Source organism: Alexandromys fortis, unplaced genomic scaffold, assembly GCF_014885135.2.
Source record: "Alexandromys fortis isolate MF-2015 unplaced genomic scaffold, M_Fortis_MF-2015_v1.1 scaffold_216, whole genome shotgun sequence".
NCBI classification, from domain to species: domain Eukaryota; kingdom Metazoa; phylum Chordata; class Mammalia; order Rodentia; family Cricetidae; genus Alexandromys; species Alexandromys fortis.
This window is the reverse complement of record NW_026068089.1, coordinates 1064124-1081276: the sequence shown is the minus strand read 5'-3', so window position 1 is coordinate 1081276 and position 17153 is coordinate 1064124. Positions and strand designations below refer to the sequence as shown.

At 43.8% G+C, this 17153-nt stretch overlaps 1 protein-coding gene across 2 annotated transcripts in view; it reads right to left on the bottom strand.

Annotated features, from left to right (window-relative positions):
• Window positions 1–17153, bottom strand: part of Atf1 (activating transcription factor 1) — a 41575-nt gene that overhangs the window by 12653 nt on the left and 11769 nt on the right. The window contains exons 1-3 of one of the 2 annotated variants that reach the window (XM_050122403.1): window positions 15150–16197; window positions 14326–14424; window positions 3344–3444 (exon numbers count right to left, since the gene is read on the bottom strand). In XM_050122403.1, the coding sequence (XP_049978360.1) occupies window positions 3344–3444; window positions 14326–14418 (194 nt within the window). In that variant the 5' untranslated portion in view covers window positions 14419–14424; window positions 15150–16197. Of the gene's footprint in view, window positions 1–3343; window positions 3445–14325; window positions 14425–15149; window positions 16198–17153 lie in introns of those variants that run through there. The other variant, XM_050122402.1, reaches the window with a different exon arrangement.

Sequence of the window (17153 nt, the reverse complement as noted above, 5' to 3'; positions counted from 1 at the left end):
GTATTCCATATCTAGGTATTAGATATCTAGGTATTCCATATCTAGGTATTAATATCTAGGTATTAGAATCTGCAAACAGCCCTCCCCTGTAAACACAAGGAAGAACTTTTTCAGGTTATATGCTAAGTGATTTTAATATTTTCATTATTCTTTTATCAACTTCTGAGTCTTGTTTAAATCCTTAAAGAGAATTTCTTACTGTTTTAGGTTATTATCAATCTAGTTATGTCCAAGCTACAAGTTCTGATCAGCCATCTGTCTACTGTGGTTCCAGTATTAATTTAATTCTCAGAGCTTCTGCAGTGCTGATTGGATCTATCCCGAGGACAGCAGCTAGGATCTGAGCCACAGCTTCTCCTGTACATCCTTCAGTTCCCAAGTCCACATGTGCTTATGATTCAAGAAGTTCTGTGCAAGTTTAAAGATCCAGCCTTTTGGTTCTTTTAGTGACTACTTTTCAGAGTTTGAGATTGGTCGACAGGAATCAATATAAAATTCCAAGAGACTATTTCTGCCTGGAGTGTCTCCATAATTTCCCTCCTAAAATTCCTTCCTATGGTACTAGGAACCAAACCCAGGGCCTTGCACATATAGGTAAGTGACCATCTACCTTTGACAAACATTTCCAGTTCCCTATTGTGTTACCAAGCTACCAAATGAGTCACAGGTAGTGTTGTTCTAAGAAGCCAACAGTAACAAGTAAGGAAACACTCATCTTTGAGGTAGCACAAGGACAAACTCAGGCTCTTGTAGTGTAAGCAAGATGCAACCACTGGATTACATCCCCGAGTACAGAATTCTAGGCCAAAAGGTAGACATTAGCCCATTACTATTTAATGATGCTGTTCAAAATGCCTGTTGTTTATTAGCTCAATGGTCATTCCTCTCTAATCTTTCTCTTTTTGGAAGCTTTTTAAGATCAAACATTTATCTGGGCTGGGAACACAGCTCAGTGATAGCTTGCCTAGCATGTTTGCCAGCACTAGAGAAACAAAATCATGTTTAAATTTGGTATTCTCCAATTTTCTCTCCTGAAGACTCTGCATGCAGTTCCCATCTGGAATCCGGCTTTCTGAAGCTAATAGCCCAGGCTGTAGAAACCCATCCTCAACTAAGAGTAGCTACAAGTGCCCACTGTCTTCTTTGGGAGTAAGTTAGATAGCCGTAGGTTGCGCCTTGCAAGTCTATCACCTGCTTCCTCACTCCTATTTACTTTCTGTGCTTATCCTAGGTAATCTACTCAGCTTTCCTTTACCTCCAACTACCCAATTCTTCAGTCACATCTAACTGCTGTAATGCTTGTTTTTGATTTCCCAGTAGACTGCAGGACTATCTTTCTCAGTTTTCTTTGTTTTCAAGGTCTTCCCAGTCTCCTAGTGTCAGGGTTTAATTCCTCTTGATGTCTTTTTTGATTTAAATCAGACATGGAATCCCTGGTAATTTCATGACCTGAGGTTCTATGTGCTAATATTTCTTTTAGCTTTTTATAGTTTTTAATTACATTCTTAACAATTTTCCCTACTACCCAATTTGTCACTTTGTTTTGGGGAAGTGTCCTCTGAAGTATCATGTGTTAAAAGTTTGATGGTGAATTTGTGCTTTGCTGAGACAGTGGGCCAAGTGGCAGGGAATGTGTCCTCGAATAGGGAGGGTGCTGGGACCCATCTGCCTTTGCTACCTATGCACTATCAAGTTCTTATCTACCGTGTGCTTCTAACCGTGACAGGCTCCAAAACAATGGAGCCAATCATGAGTCAAAACCAGTAAAACTGAGCCAAATCAATCTTTTCTATGTAAGGAAATTAATTTAAGGAATTAGTAAAGCTGGTTATCTCAATTAGGCATGGCGCTTCAGATATACAATCTTAGGGATTCTTGCCTATTTATACTATATAGATTGACCCTACACATACTGTAATTATTCAGCCACCCATAAGGCTGCATTTCTGGGTCCTAAAGGCAGACACATGTGGGTGGACCCTTGGGAACAAAGGGCCTTCTCAACTAAAACCCTTGAGCGCATGCGTGGGTCGCCTGACACCTGCGTCAGTGTGAGCACTCACGCAAACCCTCTGTGTGCACGTACAAGGCGTGGGTCCACCATTCTCAGTGTGTGACGTAGGCACGTCTTCCCCCTGTACGCATGTGCCAGGCAGCCTTTAAAAGCTGGACGCACCTCCCTCCCTCCCCCCTTCCCTCCCTCCACACACTGTTTCCTCAAGCCTGCAAGCACCTTCCTCCTCTAATAAACTCCTAAGTGGGTTTGTGTCTCGTGTCTTCTCACTCACATTTCACATACTTCTCTCACACCTCCTGAAATCTTACTACACTGTTTATGTACTTTGTCATATTGTCTCTGAGTCCTCTTACCACACAGCCTCTATTGTTGGTCAATTTGACCATGAACTTGTAATAAATTCATTTACTCGAAATATATCCCTACTACTATCCATATAAAACTACAGACACCTAACTCCAAAGGCTTTCTGTCAGCTGGTTAGAGATCCCATTCACTGAGCAAGTAATTATTAAGGGACGGGTAGTTACTGTGCTAGAACCTGGCATCACAGAAAAACATGGCCATCTCCTTCAGATGGAATTCTATGGGGTTATGGAGAGGCTCTTCTACCCTCCTGAATACATATGCCGCACAGATGCACACACATATGCACGTAGGCAAACATCATGAGCATAAATGAGTCTAAAAGCACATACACATATACACTAACAAGCACTAAAAGGGACTAGAGAAGAAAGCTTATCGTCTCAGGGTAGTCAGGAAGAGGTAAGCAGAGGCTCTGGTAAGCACATACAGAAACTGTGCGGAATGCAGGTATTTCAGACAAACTGCACAGGGCCTGGACAAAGGCTCAGATGCAGACAATACAGCTCAATCCTACACTTGGCAGTCCTGATTTTAGATGGCTATTAGAGTTAAAAAAATACTAACAGGGCAGTGACACATGCTTTTGATCCTAGCACTGGGGGGGGGGGGGGGGTTGGGTTGGGTTCTCTGTGAGTTCAAGGACAGCCTAATCTACATAGAAAGATCCCATCTCAAAAACAGCAAACTATTTCAAATCTAAATTCCTCACTTAATGTGCTTCCAATCTACCTCCCACTCCCCACCAGTAACAGTCCTAGGTGTCCTGGAACTAATTAGACCAGGCTGACCCTGAACTCAGAGACCAGCCTCTGCCTCCCAAGTGCTGGGATTAAAGGTGTGCACCACCACGCCAGGCTCCAACCTACTTCTCTTAATATCTGTGACTTTGCCTAACCATGCTTGCCCTCTTTAGATTTCACAGAACTATCTGAACACATTTGAAAACGAAGTACCAACCTGTATGATGGTCGCCGGGCCAGGATCCCGTGAGCTTTCTGTGAGGAGCCTATGCTGTCAGATGAGTCCTGAGACTCCTCACTTTCTGATAAAGATGACACCTAAAAATCAGAACTGATTTTAATATGCTGAAGAATACAGATGGGCAAAGAATGAAGTTGTTACTTTCAAAATGATCTGTCTTCCGTCACCCAAATTCCCTGCACATCACTCCTAAGATCTAAAAGGAGGAAAGGGGAAGGACAGCAACTTAACAAACACTTAGACTGGGCAAGGTGCCACCTCTAATCCCAACACTCAGGAGGCACAGGCAGGTGGGTCCATAGAGCCATGGAGCAACCCTGTCCTAAGAAACCAAGAAAGAAAAGAAATCAGAACACACAATACAGTACAGAGCTAACAATAAAGCTTATGTCACAAATAAAATGATACTAGCTGGGGACTGGAAAGATGGTTCAGCCGTTATGAACACTGGCTGCTCTTCTAGAGGTTTGAAGTTCAATTCCCAGCATGTAGCACTCATAAATAAAATACATATGTAAATAAACCTTTAAATGATATTCTGCTGGTTAAGAATAAATCTACTTCTGATCACACCCTGCACCATATTTAGACATGCACTTTGCCTATAGATAACTGTCCTAAGGAGACTGCTGGATCAAGGTCTGTGCTAGATGGATGCAAGTGGGAGGCTGGGGATTGAGACGGTTCAGTGATTATGAGCTGTTCTGTTCTTCCAGAAGACCGGGGGTCAATTCCTAGCAGCCATGCCATGCTGCCTTGGAAGGACTGATAACCTCTGGCCTCCACTGGCACCTGCACATATGTGCAGGTATTCACAAGTACACATAATTTAAGATAGTAAGAGTAAATACTTACCACTGTGAAGACAAAGCTCTTTGGAGCCCTTAAAGCCATAAAATTAAAACAGGCAATCACACGTAACTCAAGAATCCTTTACCATTAATAGACTGGTAAGAGTAGGAGGAGATAAAAATGAGACAAGGGAGTGAGCTGCCCTGGGAAACCAGCGAAGGCCCGGCCAGTTTTAGGGGAAGAGATGGTGGGGGTAGGTATTTCAAGAACTGCAGTGGTCGGCATCAGCGTTGTCTCATCTCATGATTAAATGAACCAGTATGTGTGGCAGATACACAGTAAACATTAACTATTCTTGAACATTTTGAAACCAAGCTTTAAGTAGAGATGTTTCTCTATGTAGCTCTTGCTGTACTGGAGCTTACTCTGTAAAGCGGGCTGGATTAAAGGTGTGCCACAACAGCTCAGCCATTTTTAACTCTTCAAATGAACTAAAAACCAAACATTTGCCTAAAACTGGATTAGGATACCTGGCTTCATTTTTTTGTTTGTTTGTTTGTTTTTCAAGATTAAACATAAAACAATGCAAACAGGCTCTGGAAGCCAGCCCTTGGCACAGCTAGCCTCTATCCAAAGCCTTCCCTCCACTACACGGAGGCCATGCTAGTGTGGGAAAGCTTGCTGCGCATTTTAATCATCGTCTTCAATGAATGAGTTCCAGCCTGATATGGCAGCTCATTCCTGTGACCCTGGAGCTCGGGAAGCTGGAAGACCATGTTTTGAGGCCAGTCAGGACTAAACAGTGACACCCTGTCTCAAAAAAGAAAGCAAACCCTCAGAGTTCTGTAGAGTTCACAACCAATGTGCATCTGACAGGAAAGAGGAACAAGTGGCCCTCAAGTAACAGTGCTTTCACTGATCGAGGTGTCACAGATGTCACCCCCACCCCCACCCCAGGGCCTCACTATGTACCCCTGGCTGTTCTGGAACCCACTACACAGATCAGACTGTACTTGAACTGACAAAACACTAATCAGACAACCCTGCCAGTCACTGTGTGGTCAGGAAGAAAGTATGACAGGCACTTTCCTTCCCCTACAGCCTCCTGGAAAGACAACATGGGATCAGAGGTCCTAAGGCAATCCTAAAGGACCACCCCAAAGCCTGGAGAAGGGCAGTGGGAAGGTAAAAACAAAAGGGATCTCCCGGTTGAGGAACGGACTGTGCACCCAGAGGACCAAACAAGGGGCCTAGCAAGCATTCCACTACTGGCTAAATCCCAACACAGCTTCATGCTCTTCTAAGAAGACCTGACTGAAGACAATTCAAGTAATCAAGCAAAGGACCAGAACATCCAACTTCGGGCACTATCTTCTCTAAAACGTCAAGTATTTCAGGTGAAGTTTCAACAACACAACGGCAATTTCTGTGGAAATCTGATGGAAAACTCAATTCTACCCCAGACCTTTCAAGGCTTGCTCCACAATGCAGCACCCCAGTTTCCTCGGCCCCTTAGAAAGGCCTCAGCAGCACACCTCTGCCAAAAGAATTTAAATCACTGTCTGTGCTAGCTAGGGTGTGACTCTTAGGTCCATCTTCACGCTTCAGGAAAACAAATTATTTTCTGCCCCTTGAGACATAAATCATCCACAACACAGAAATGTCTTTCAAAAACCTGAGTATATCCCCTTCAAAATGGGGCTCCTGCTCTGTGGAAGGAGCCTAACTGTGACAAATGCCACTCAGCAATCACAGGTGGCCGACACACACTAAGGTCCTCCGAACTCTTAGTTAGTACACCCAGTGCTTACAACAAAGCTCCAACGCTGGGGAAACGGTTCACTGGTTGGAATGCTTGCCGCACTGGCACAGGAACTGAGTTCCTGGCACAGCAATGCACATCTGGGGTCCCAGTGTTGCAAAGGAGGATTCCTGGAGCTTGCTGACCAATTACTACAGCCACACCAGTGAGCAAACCTCCTCAGAAATTAGAATGTAGAATGACTGAGAAAGACACCGTGGTCAACATCTGGCCTCCACATGACTCACAAGGCACAGGGCACGCCACATGCGGCACTTATACATCTATTCCCACACACACCTCTTTCTCCTTTTGTCGTAACAGAGTACGGTTCAGCTGATGCTAGTCTACCATGCTGCAGTAGTCTAAAATCTGTCCTTCACTTAATAGATGCTCATTTGCTTTTGTTTGTTTTGAGACAAGGTTTCTCTGTGTAAACATGTTGGCTGCTGGATATATACTGAAAAATGCTATGCTAGCCAGGCAATGGTGCCAAATGCCTTTAATCCAAGAACTCAGGAGACAGAGATTGGTAGATCTCTGAGTTTGAGGCCAACTAGGTCTACAAAGTGAGTTTCAGGACAATCAGGGCTACAAAGAGAAATCCTGTCTCAAACCCAACCCCTGTACCTCCCAAAGAAAGGAAAAAATGCAATCCTATCCTGATACCTGACAAACCTAGAACTTTTCAGGAATAGAGATTTGTTAATTAATACAGTATCTATTATACTATAATTTGTTATAATATAGTTTTTACTGAGCCCTTTTTTCAAGATTTCTTTATTATGTATATAATTTCTGCCTGTACACCTGCAGGCACGATAAAGCAGTGGTGAATTAAAAGATGAGAGTTCTTAGAGCCAAAGAACAAAAAGACAGAGTTTGCACGCAAATGATGGTACCAGAAAAAACAACATTCATAGTGAAGTAACCTAGACCCAGAAAGACAAACATGGTGTGTACTCACTCAGAAGGGGATAACCTGCAGTCCACAATCCCAGAGAAGCTGGGGAACAAGGAGAACAAGGAGGGACATACATGGATCCTCCAGGGAAGGGGAAAAATGGGAGCAAGGGGGAGGAGGTGTAAGAGGAAGGGGAGGGGAGAAGGGGAGGAAGGAGAACACAAGGAAACAGGACAGCTGAGATGGGGGAAGGGCAGAGGAGGAGATCAAGAAAAGAGATATCTTGATTGTGGGAGCCATTATGGAGCTAGCATGAAATCTGGCACCGGGGAACTTCCCAGGAACCCACAAGGATGAGCCCAGCTAAGCAGTAGTGGAGAGGATTCCTGAACTGGCCTTTCCCTGTAATCAGATTGATGGCTACTTTAATTGTCATCATAGAACCTTCATCCAGCAACTGATGGAAGCAGATGCAGAGATCCACAGCTAAGCACTGGACTGAGCTTCCAGAGATCAGCTCAAGAGAGGGAGTAGCGGTGATATGAGCAAAGGGGCCATGACCATAATGGGGACACCCACAGAAACAGCCGACCTGAGCTAGTGTAGTGAGAGCTCACTGACTCTGGACAGACAGTGGGGAACCTGCATAGGACAAAAGTAGGTCCTCTGAATGTGGCTGACAGATGTGTGGTTGGAGAAGTCTTTGTGGTCACTGGCAGTGGGACCAGGATTTATCCCTACTGCTTGAGCTGGCTTTTTGGAGCCTATTCTTTTTTGGAAGGACACCTTGCTCGGCCTAAATATTGAGGGGAGGGCCTTGGTCCCACCTCAGAGAGAAGTGTCAGACTTTGTTGACTCCCCATGGGAAGCCTTGCCCTGAGGACTGGGTGGTGGGCAGGGTAGGAGGAAGGTGGGGGAGCTGAGGAGAGGAGGGAGTGGAATTGTTATGTAAAATAAGAAAAGATCGCCTTATTTAAAATAAGAACAAAATGACAAACTTGGAAACCACGAGGGGTTAAGGGGCAAGGAGAGCCCAGGAAGAGGGGACAAAGGGAACCAGATGGAAGAGCTCTAAAGGGAAATTACAGGAAGGAGGGGGAGGAAGGGAGCCCTGACTCTGGAGCTCTGCCAGCTGAGACTCAGGATTCCAGCATTATATTGTTGTCGGTTACTGACATCAGACAGTTCTTTCTCAGATGATTATGTTAATAAGAATATTAAAACAGCAACAAACCAGCTGCAAGAGCTGAATGTACATACCTCAGGTGAGGACCTGTTACAGTGGGCACCTGTCTAGACTTCTGCCTGACTGTAAAGCTGCCCTGCTCAACATGAAACTTGTCTCAAAAATGTAAAGAGGAGGGAGAGAAGGAGAGGAAAAGAGAAAAGCTAAGAACTGAGGTGAAAGTTAAAGGTGCAGAAAACATATTCAGTGAAATTATGACACAAACCTTATCAAACTCAGGCGGAGGACATGAAGCACAAGAGGGGTTAGTCACATGACCAGAAAAGGCCTTTTAATAACACATAGTAAAATAGCAGACTCGAGAAAAAAAATTAAAATCTCTAATAAAAAAAAAATTGACTCTCTGTGAGTTCGAGACCAGCCTGGTCTACAGAGCTAGTTCCAGGACAGGCTCCAAAACCATAGAGAAACCCTGTCTCAAAAAAACAAAAAACAAAAAACATTGACTCACACAAGAAAACCTACATTAGCCTCTACAGAAACATAAGCCACAAACCATGAAACAGTACACCCCAAACTCTCAAAGTAAATAATAGCCAACCACGATTATTATATTCAACACAATTACCTTTTTAAATTGATGAAGGAGACTGGAGAGATGGACCGGGCCTGGTTCCCAGCACCCACAAGGGACAGCTCACAGCAGCCTACAACTTCACTCCTAAGGGATCCCACAGCTATCTCACTTCCAAAAGCACCTGTACAGATGTATCAGACTCTCAGGCAGACACAATGAAATACTTGAGGAAGTAGCAGCAGAGAAGTCCGGGAGGCAGTGGTGACCAGTTCAGAGCACTCACTGTCCTTGCGCAGCCTCGGTTCAGTTCCCAGCACCCACACGGCAGCTCACAACACATCTGTTACCTTTTTTCATCAAATCCAGATCATCAAAGTACTTTTACTGGCTAAGCCAACTGGTTAGTCTGATCCTATTCGTAAACACCTTAAAACCCCACCAGAAAATGCTTAGGTCTGACACTGTCTCCAAAGCAATAGGACACAAAACTACACACAAAAATCAGTTATGTTCTATGCCCTAGTATAGAAATTAACAACCCATTTTACAACACCTTCCAGTGATAATAAAAAACTAGAAATAAATCTAAGGAATATAATGTAAATTTTAAAAGATGGAGAGACCATTTCACGCATGGATCAGCAGAACTAACAAGATGCAAATGCTATACTACCAAAAGCAATCTGGAAGTCAGTGACATTCTCACCACAATGTCAATGACATTCCTTACAGAAACAGAAGATCTAACATACGATATAAAAATGGGTGCAGCCAGGATGCAGGTTTCTTTTTTTTTTTTTTCAGATTTCTTAAAAAAGTAAAAATAAAGCTGCCATATGGCCCAGCATTCTATTCCTAGCTATATACTGGAAGGACTCTCAGTCAAAATACCACATCCACATTTACAGCTTCACTGTTCACATTAAGTTGGAAGTTGAACTAACCTACATGCCCATCAGCAGCGAATAAAGAAATGTAGTACATATATACTACACAGTAAAATTTTATTCAGTTGTAAAGAAAATGAAGACATGACCTTTATAGGAAAATGGATGAAACCAGAAATCATACATTAAGCAAAAATATCAGACTCAGAAAAATAAATGTGTTTTCTTTCATATGCAGAGACAACATTTAAAAGACAAAGACAGGCAGGCAGATACAAACACACTGAAAATGAGACAGAGACAGAAGGGGGGCAGGGGACTGTCTAGAAGGGACCATGAGAGGTCAAGAGACCTTCAGTTATAGAGATAAGAATGCTGGAGAGAAGACTAACTGAAGGAAGGCCAGAGGTGGGGCATGGAGTGGTGGCGGGGGAACAAATGAGAAGGAAATATAATGACCCATATGTAAGAAAATGCCATAATGAAACCCACTCCTAGAGACTGAGCTCGGTATGGTGGTACTTGCCTTTAACCCAGCACTCGGAGGCAGACTGAGGCCAGCCTGTCCAAATGCCAGATTACAGGGCAGCAAGAACTACACAGTGAGTCATGACAAAAAGCACACAAAAATCACAAATTTTAATAAAAAAAAAATGCATTTGTGAATAAAAGATTCCAACCCCCCCCCCTTTTGGCAGGGTTTCTTTGTAGCTTTGGAGCCTGCTCTGGAATTAGCTCTTGTAGACCAGGCTGGCCTCAAACTCACAGAGATCCACCTGCCTCTGCCTCCCTAGTGCTGGGATTGAAGGTGTGCGCCACCACTGCCCAGCCAATTCCTCCTTAAAAACAAAACCAAGCTCCAATTTTGTGAGTTACAGGCTAGCATGGTCTACAGGGTGAGTTCCAGGACAAGCAGAGTGACAAAGAGATACCTTCTCTTGAAAAACCAAAAGAAACAAAGCAACTTCTCAGGACTAGAGAAATGGCTCAGAGATCGAAAGTGCTCACGCTTCTCGCAGGGGATGTAGGTTCAATTTCTAGAGCCTACCTGTTAGCTTACAATCATCTGTAACTACAGTTCCAAGGGATTCAATGTCCTCTGGTCTCCTAGGGCACCACACACACAGAGAACATTAATTCACAAAGGTGTGCGTGCACTCATACATAGACAATCTTTAAAAGTAAGCTGGAGGGAGCTGTTGATTCATTCTACAATTTGTCCATTCATTTTTCTCCTCTTTCTTTTTATCCTGACATCCACTAAAACAGTCCTTGTCAAGGCCTTCTGTGAAGCTGCTGAGAAACACAGATGGTTCTTGTCTGCAGGTGCTGTAATGTTATCACACACCATGAACCATTGTCCTAGGGAAGTATGTGGTCCACTCATCAATATACATTTTGGTTTTAAGATTTAAGATACCACTGGGTGTTGCGGGAGGTCCTTCCGCCCCTCCAACCAATAGCTGCTGAGATACCAGCCCATTGGGGCGTGGTTTCTCTCCCTTTAAAAAAATGGCTACTTCCTCCCCTCGCTCTCTTCACTTCCTGCTCCGCTGGAGACTAGACTCCCTTCCTGGTTGTGCAGATGGCTGTTGTCTGGGATGGTGATCTGTAAGTTTTTTCCCCTTTAAATAAATAACACCCTATTAATCATAACTCCAAACTGGTGTGGCATTGTTCGTGACTTACGCCTTCAACTGGGTGGTGGCACACGCCTTTAACCCCAGCACTTGGAAGACAGAGATTGGTGGATCTCTGTGAGTTTGAGGCCAGCCTGCGCTACAGAGTGAGTTCCAGGACTGCCAAGTCTACACAGAGAAACCCTGTCTTGAAAACCAAAAACAGGTATCAAGATACCTTACTTGAAGGGCCTCACTGAATAAATGGGACCTCCTGAGACTGAGAAGCTTCTGTAAAGCAAAGGACACTGTCGCTAAGACAGAAAGGCAACCCACTGACTGGGAGAAGATCTTCACCAACCCAGCAACTGACAAAGGTCTGATCTCCAAAATATATAAAGAACTCAAGAAACTAGACCGTAAAAGGCTAATCAACCCAATTATAAAATGGGGCACTGAGCTGAACAGAGATCTCTCAACAGAAGAAGTTCAAATGGTCAAAAGACACCTAAGGTCATGTTCAACTTCCTTAGCAATCAGGGAAATGCAAATCAAGACGTTAAGATACCATCTTACACCTGTCAGAATGGCTAAAATCAAAAACACCAATGATAGCCTTTGCTGGAGAGGTTGTGGACAAAGGGGTAAACTCATCCATTGCTGGTGGGAATGCAAACTTGTGCAACCACTCTGGAAAGCAGTGTGGTGGTTTCTCAGGAAATTCGGGATCAACCTACCCCTGGACCCAGCAATACCACTCTTGGGAATATACCCAAGAGAGACCTTATCATACAACAAAAGTATATGCTCTGCTATGTTCATAGCAGCATTGTTTGTAATAGCCAGAACCTGGAAACAACCTAGATGCCCTTCAATTGAAGAATGGATGAAGAAAGTATGGAATATATACATATTAGAGTACTACTCAGCAGTAAAAAATAAGGACTTCTTGAAGTTTGCAGGCAAATGGATGGAAATAGAAAACACTATCCTGAGTGAGGTAAGCCAGACCCAAAAAGAGGAACATGGGATGTACTCACTCATATTTGGTTTCTAGCCATAAATAAAGGACATTGAGCCTATAATTCGGGTTCTTAGAGAAGCTAAATAAGAAGGAGAACCCAAAGAAAAACATATAGGCATCCTCCTGAATATTAACCTTCATCAGGCGATGAAAGGAGACAGAGACCCACATTGGAGCACCGGACTGAAATCTCAAGGTCCAAATCAGGAGCAGAATGAGAGAGAGAGCACGAGCAAGGAACTCAGGACCGCGAGGGGTGCACTCACACACTGAGACAATGGGGATGTTCTATCGGGAACTCACCAAGGCCAGCTGGTCTGGGTCTGAAAAAGCCTGGGTTAAAACCGGACTCGCTGAACATAGCAGACAATGAGGACTACTGAGAACTCAAGAACAATGGCAATGGGTTTTTGATCCTACTGCACGTACTGGCTTTGTGGGAGCCTAGGCAGTTTGGATGCTAGACCTGGATGGAGGTGGGTGGTCCTTGGACTTCCCACAGGGCAGGGAACCCTGATTGCTCTTTGGGCTGACGAGGGAGGGGAACTTGGTTGGGGAAGGGGGAGGGAAAGGGGAGGCGGCGGTGGGGAAGAGACAGATATCTTTAATAAATAAAAATAAATAAAATAAAAGATACCTTATTTGATATCTAGTTAATTTACTGACTAACAGTAAACAGCATTCTACTTCACCCTGGTACCTGACACCTGGTATCTACATTCTCCATAAGGCACACCACGGCCTTCCTGGACTTAGAAGACAGGTCAGCCTTTATCAGTAGCACCAAATGTTTCCATATGAACAGTGGAACCCCAAGACACACCCAGTGAAGTCTTCCCCAACTAGATTCACATCTCAGCAATCTCATTTGCAGCGTGACTATGTAACACACACCTCCCCTGTAGTTCCTGGATGCTCTGTTGTTCTTCCCCCTTTCCTTTCTGTTTTCCATCTGGGTGATTTCGACTTGTCTATCTTCAAGTTCACTGACTCTTCAATCGTGTCGAGTCTAATAAACCTCGACACCACCTACTAACTCATGCTATTTTTATTTCTAGTAATCTTTTGTAACATCCAATTCCCTCTTCTGCAATCCCTGTTTATGCATGTTATCTACCCCAAATCATGTGTCATGGCATGTGCATACCACCACTCAAAATGATAATAACTTTAAAATGTAGCTGATAGCTAGGAATAACAGACACCTGTAATCCAAGCAAGTGCTGCTAAAGCAGAGGTAGGAAGATCAGAGTTCAAGGCCACCTTTCACTATACAGTGAATTTGAAGCTAGCCTGAGCTATGTGAGACCTTGTCTTAAAATGTAGTTGACTTGTCTGCCACTTGGGAGGCGTAGGCAGGAGGATCTCTGTGAGTTCAAGGCCAGCCTGATCTATAGAGGTAGATCCAGGACAGCAACGGCCAAACAGAGACACCCATCTCAAAACACCAATAGAAAAAAAGAGGTAGATGACTTATCCTTCCCTCCTCATATGACACCCCACCTTCAACTTCTGTAAGTCTCAAAAGCCAGCGGCCTGTAGGTTATGGAACTTACTCTTGTGTTAGGTAGGAATAAGACTGTCTTCAGCTTTCTATGCCGTAGGGAAAAGCCAGAAGATGCTCCATGATTTTAATTATATTAAAATTTATATTTACAATTCCTAAGTGACATTTCTAGTCTGAGCACACTTCAGTCAATTAAGCTAAATTCTCTAATGAAGATGTTTATCACAAAAAATTTTCAATATATCCATAATGAACTTGTTAAAATGAGAACGGTCCAAGCTGGGCATACACCTATTACTCCAGTACCATAATGTTAGTACTCTGGTACTAGGCTAGAAGATGATCAAGAATTCCAGGCCACATTAGGCATAGTGAAGCACACTTTTATTTTTAGCACAGAGAGAGAGGCAGGCAGATCTCTGTGAGTTTGAGTCCAGCTTAGTCTATATAGCAAGTTTCAGGACAGTTTGCGTCCCCCCCCCCCAAAAAATGGAGGGGGAACACTTCCTTCTAAAGGTGCTTCAGTCGTCCCCCCCCTCCCAACTTTGCAGCATCATCTCCCAGTCTCTCTGTGCTGGGTTTTCTGAGCATATAGACCGACAATAGGTGCATCTGTGAACACCACTAGCCAGCTCAGCATGCTGGCTAGCTCTTGACTTACCGGATGGGCTATCTGAGAAATGTGAGTCCCCTGAACTGCTGAACCAGGCTGAGGTGCAGTCTCTGAAGAGTTACTCTTGTGAGAATCTTCCATAATCAACTGAAAGGGAAAAAGGCAGTTAAAATGCTTCAGAATCAGCAACTACTACAGTCACATAACACTTGGTTAGTAATAAAAACCCAGAAGAGAACCAGTTCAGAGAGTAATCTTCGACATTTTAAAATTTGGAAAAGCCAGAATGTTAGATACTTGAGTCTTCCTATCAACAGATCTTTCTCCAGTCTAGGGCTGAGTCTCTAACTGCATGCATGGCTTCATAAAGAGAACTCACTAACAGGTTAACAAAAATAAAGGGCAGGGCTGGTACTCAACTTTTTTTGTTTTGTTTTTAATGTAGTTTCTCTTTGTAGCCCTGGCCCTTCTGGAACTTGCTCTGTAGATCAGACTGGTCTCGAACTTAGATATTCACCTGACTCTGCCTCCTGAGTGCTAGGATTAAAGGTGGGAGCCACCAAGTGATGACGCTCAACTGTAATTCCAGACCTCAGGAGGTGACTGTCTCAGGCACCAGCCGGGCTACACAGTGAGACTGTCTCTTATTCTAGGGACCAGATTATCTAAATATTAACTCATGGCATATGTAGGCTGAGAAAAATGAGAACCGTGATAGAATGTGACAGGGAGAACCACGAAGAGAAAGACTGATAGAAGATTTAGATAGGATTTAGGTCTGTACGCGGAGTAAGAGTAATAAAAACCCAGTGACAGATATTGGGGTTCAACCTCAAAATCAGAAAAATAAACAGTCAGCCACTGGCTCTTACCTTAGCCTCAAGCCAACAAGGAGATCCTGCCTCCAGGAATCCTCAGAATAAATCTGATCCTGAGAGCTGTCTCCTCCCATCTTATATTCCTCTCTCCAGTGCAGGGATTAAAGGCATGCACTACTACCTCCACTACTACCTCCCGGTTTCTGTGGCAAACTAGTGTGGCTATGGGGATTAAAGGGGGTGTTACCACTGCCTGGTCTGTAAGGCTGACCAGAGCAGATGTTTTACTCTTGATCTTCAGGCAAGCTTTACTTGTTAAAATACAAATAAAATATTACTATATTTCCCTTATTTGTCTAGAATTAAAAAGGCGGTAACTAATATAAGAAAAACTATATAAAATAAGTACAGTGACTATATACAATATATACAGGTAATAAATACATCAACAATGTTTAGTCCATTTGCATTTGACAAATTCATATCTGTCCTATCTTGGTGAGTCCGAAGTCTTGTACCTAATTTACTTTCTATCATAACTTGCTTTCTGCATCTGGTAAACAAGGAAAACTATACCTATCTGATTTTCAACCCTCAGAGTCACAAGAAGGAAGTAATAACTGAGTAAGCAGAAAGTACAAGCCTATAACTTCCAAAAAATGTGAGCAATGATAGAAACAGCTACCTGCCTCCACAGTCACCCAAGGTTCCTCTCCAACATGGGGGCATCTATCTTTGACCTAGAGGCCTAGCATATCCAACAGACTTTTATGAAGCAGGATGCTCTGAAGGGCTGTCCATCCTCATCCTGACAGTGTTTGACAGTCACTTTCATTTGGGTCCTGCCTATCCAATTGGGACAGAATACTGCCAGCAGCTGAGACAAGGACATTTTTAAGCTCAGTGGTTTACTTTTGTCTCCATGTGGAGTTTCTTTGATGCTCATTATCTTCTCTGAAGTAGACTGGTGCTGCCAGGAGGGTATGTCTCACTGTCATAAAAAACCTGCATTTACGGTTAGATACAGGAAGAGAGTGAGTTTATCTAGTATGCATGAGGTCTTGGCACTAATCTTAGCACCATCGAAAACAAACTAGTCTTGCTGGGCAGTGGTGGCGCGCACGCCTTTAAACCCAGCATTAGGGAGGCAGAGGCAGATGGAGCTCTGTGAGCCTGGTCTACAAGCGCTAGTTCTGGGACAGGCCCCCAAACAACAGAGAAACCCTGTCTCAAAACACACACACACACACAAACACACACACACGAAAAAAGAAAGAAAGAAAGAAAGAAAGAAAGAAAGAAAGAAAGAAAGAAAGGAAGAAAGAAAGAAAGAAAGAGAGAGAAAGAAAAGAAGGAAAAAAAATAGTCTTGTGCGTAGACGAGCGAGCGAAGCAGGCGCCAGCAGACGAGCAGGCGCCGCCGCAGACTAGTGAGCAGACGCAGGCGGGCAACGCAGGCCGCACGGTGGCAGAGGAGGCAGAGGACGCAGGCGGCAGGGACCAGCAGCAACACCGAGAGCAGATCGCCCCACTACAATTAAATCAAAGAGGTAGGCCTTTGGTCGGTGAGGTCCCTGGCAAACGGGGAGCCGGGTCCTGTTCCTGAAAACCCTTCTGAGGGGTGAGAGGGTTCTTGGCCCCCTGCAGGAGCTAGGAAACAGAGCAAGGGCAATTAGTAAGAGAAGCCTCTGGACAGCAGAGAAACCTGATCCGATTTTAAAAGACCAATTAGCTAGCATCGAAAGGAGGCAGGCGCCAAGGCAGAACTTCACCCAATAATCTGAAAAACAACATAAAAACACCAGAACCCAAAGATCTTACAACAGAAGGACTTGAACACCCTAACACAGAAGTGGAAAAAATTGACTTTATGAAAGCAATAGAGTCCCTTAAACAACATGTAAAAAACACCCTTATAGAAATGGATGAGAAGTATAACAAAAAGTTTGAAGAATTGAGTAAATACGTACATGAGACCCTAGGAAACCAAGAAAAAACGAACAAACAGGTAATGGAAACAGTTCAAGAATTGAAAACTGAAATGGAAGCAAGGAAGAAA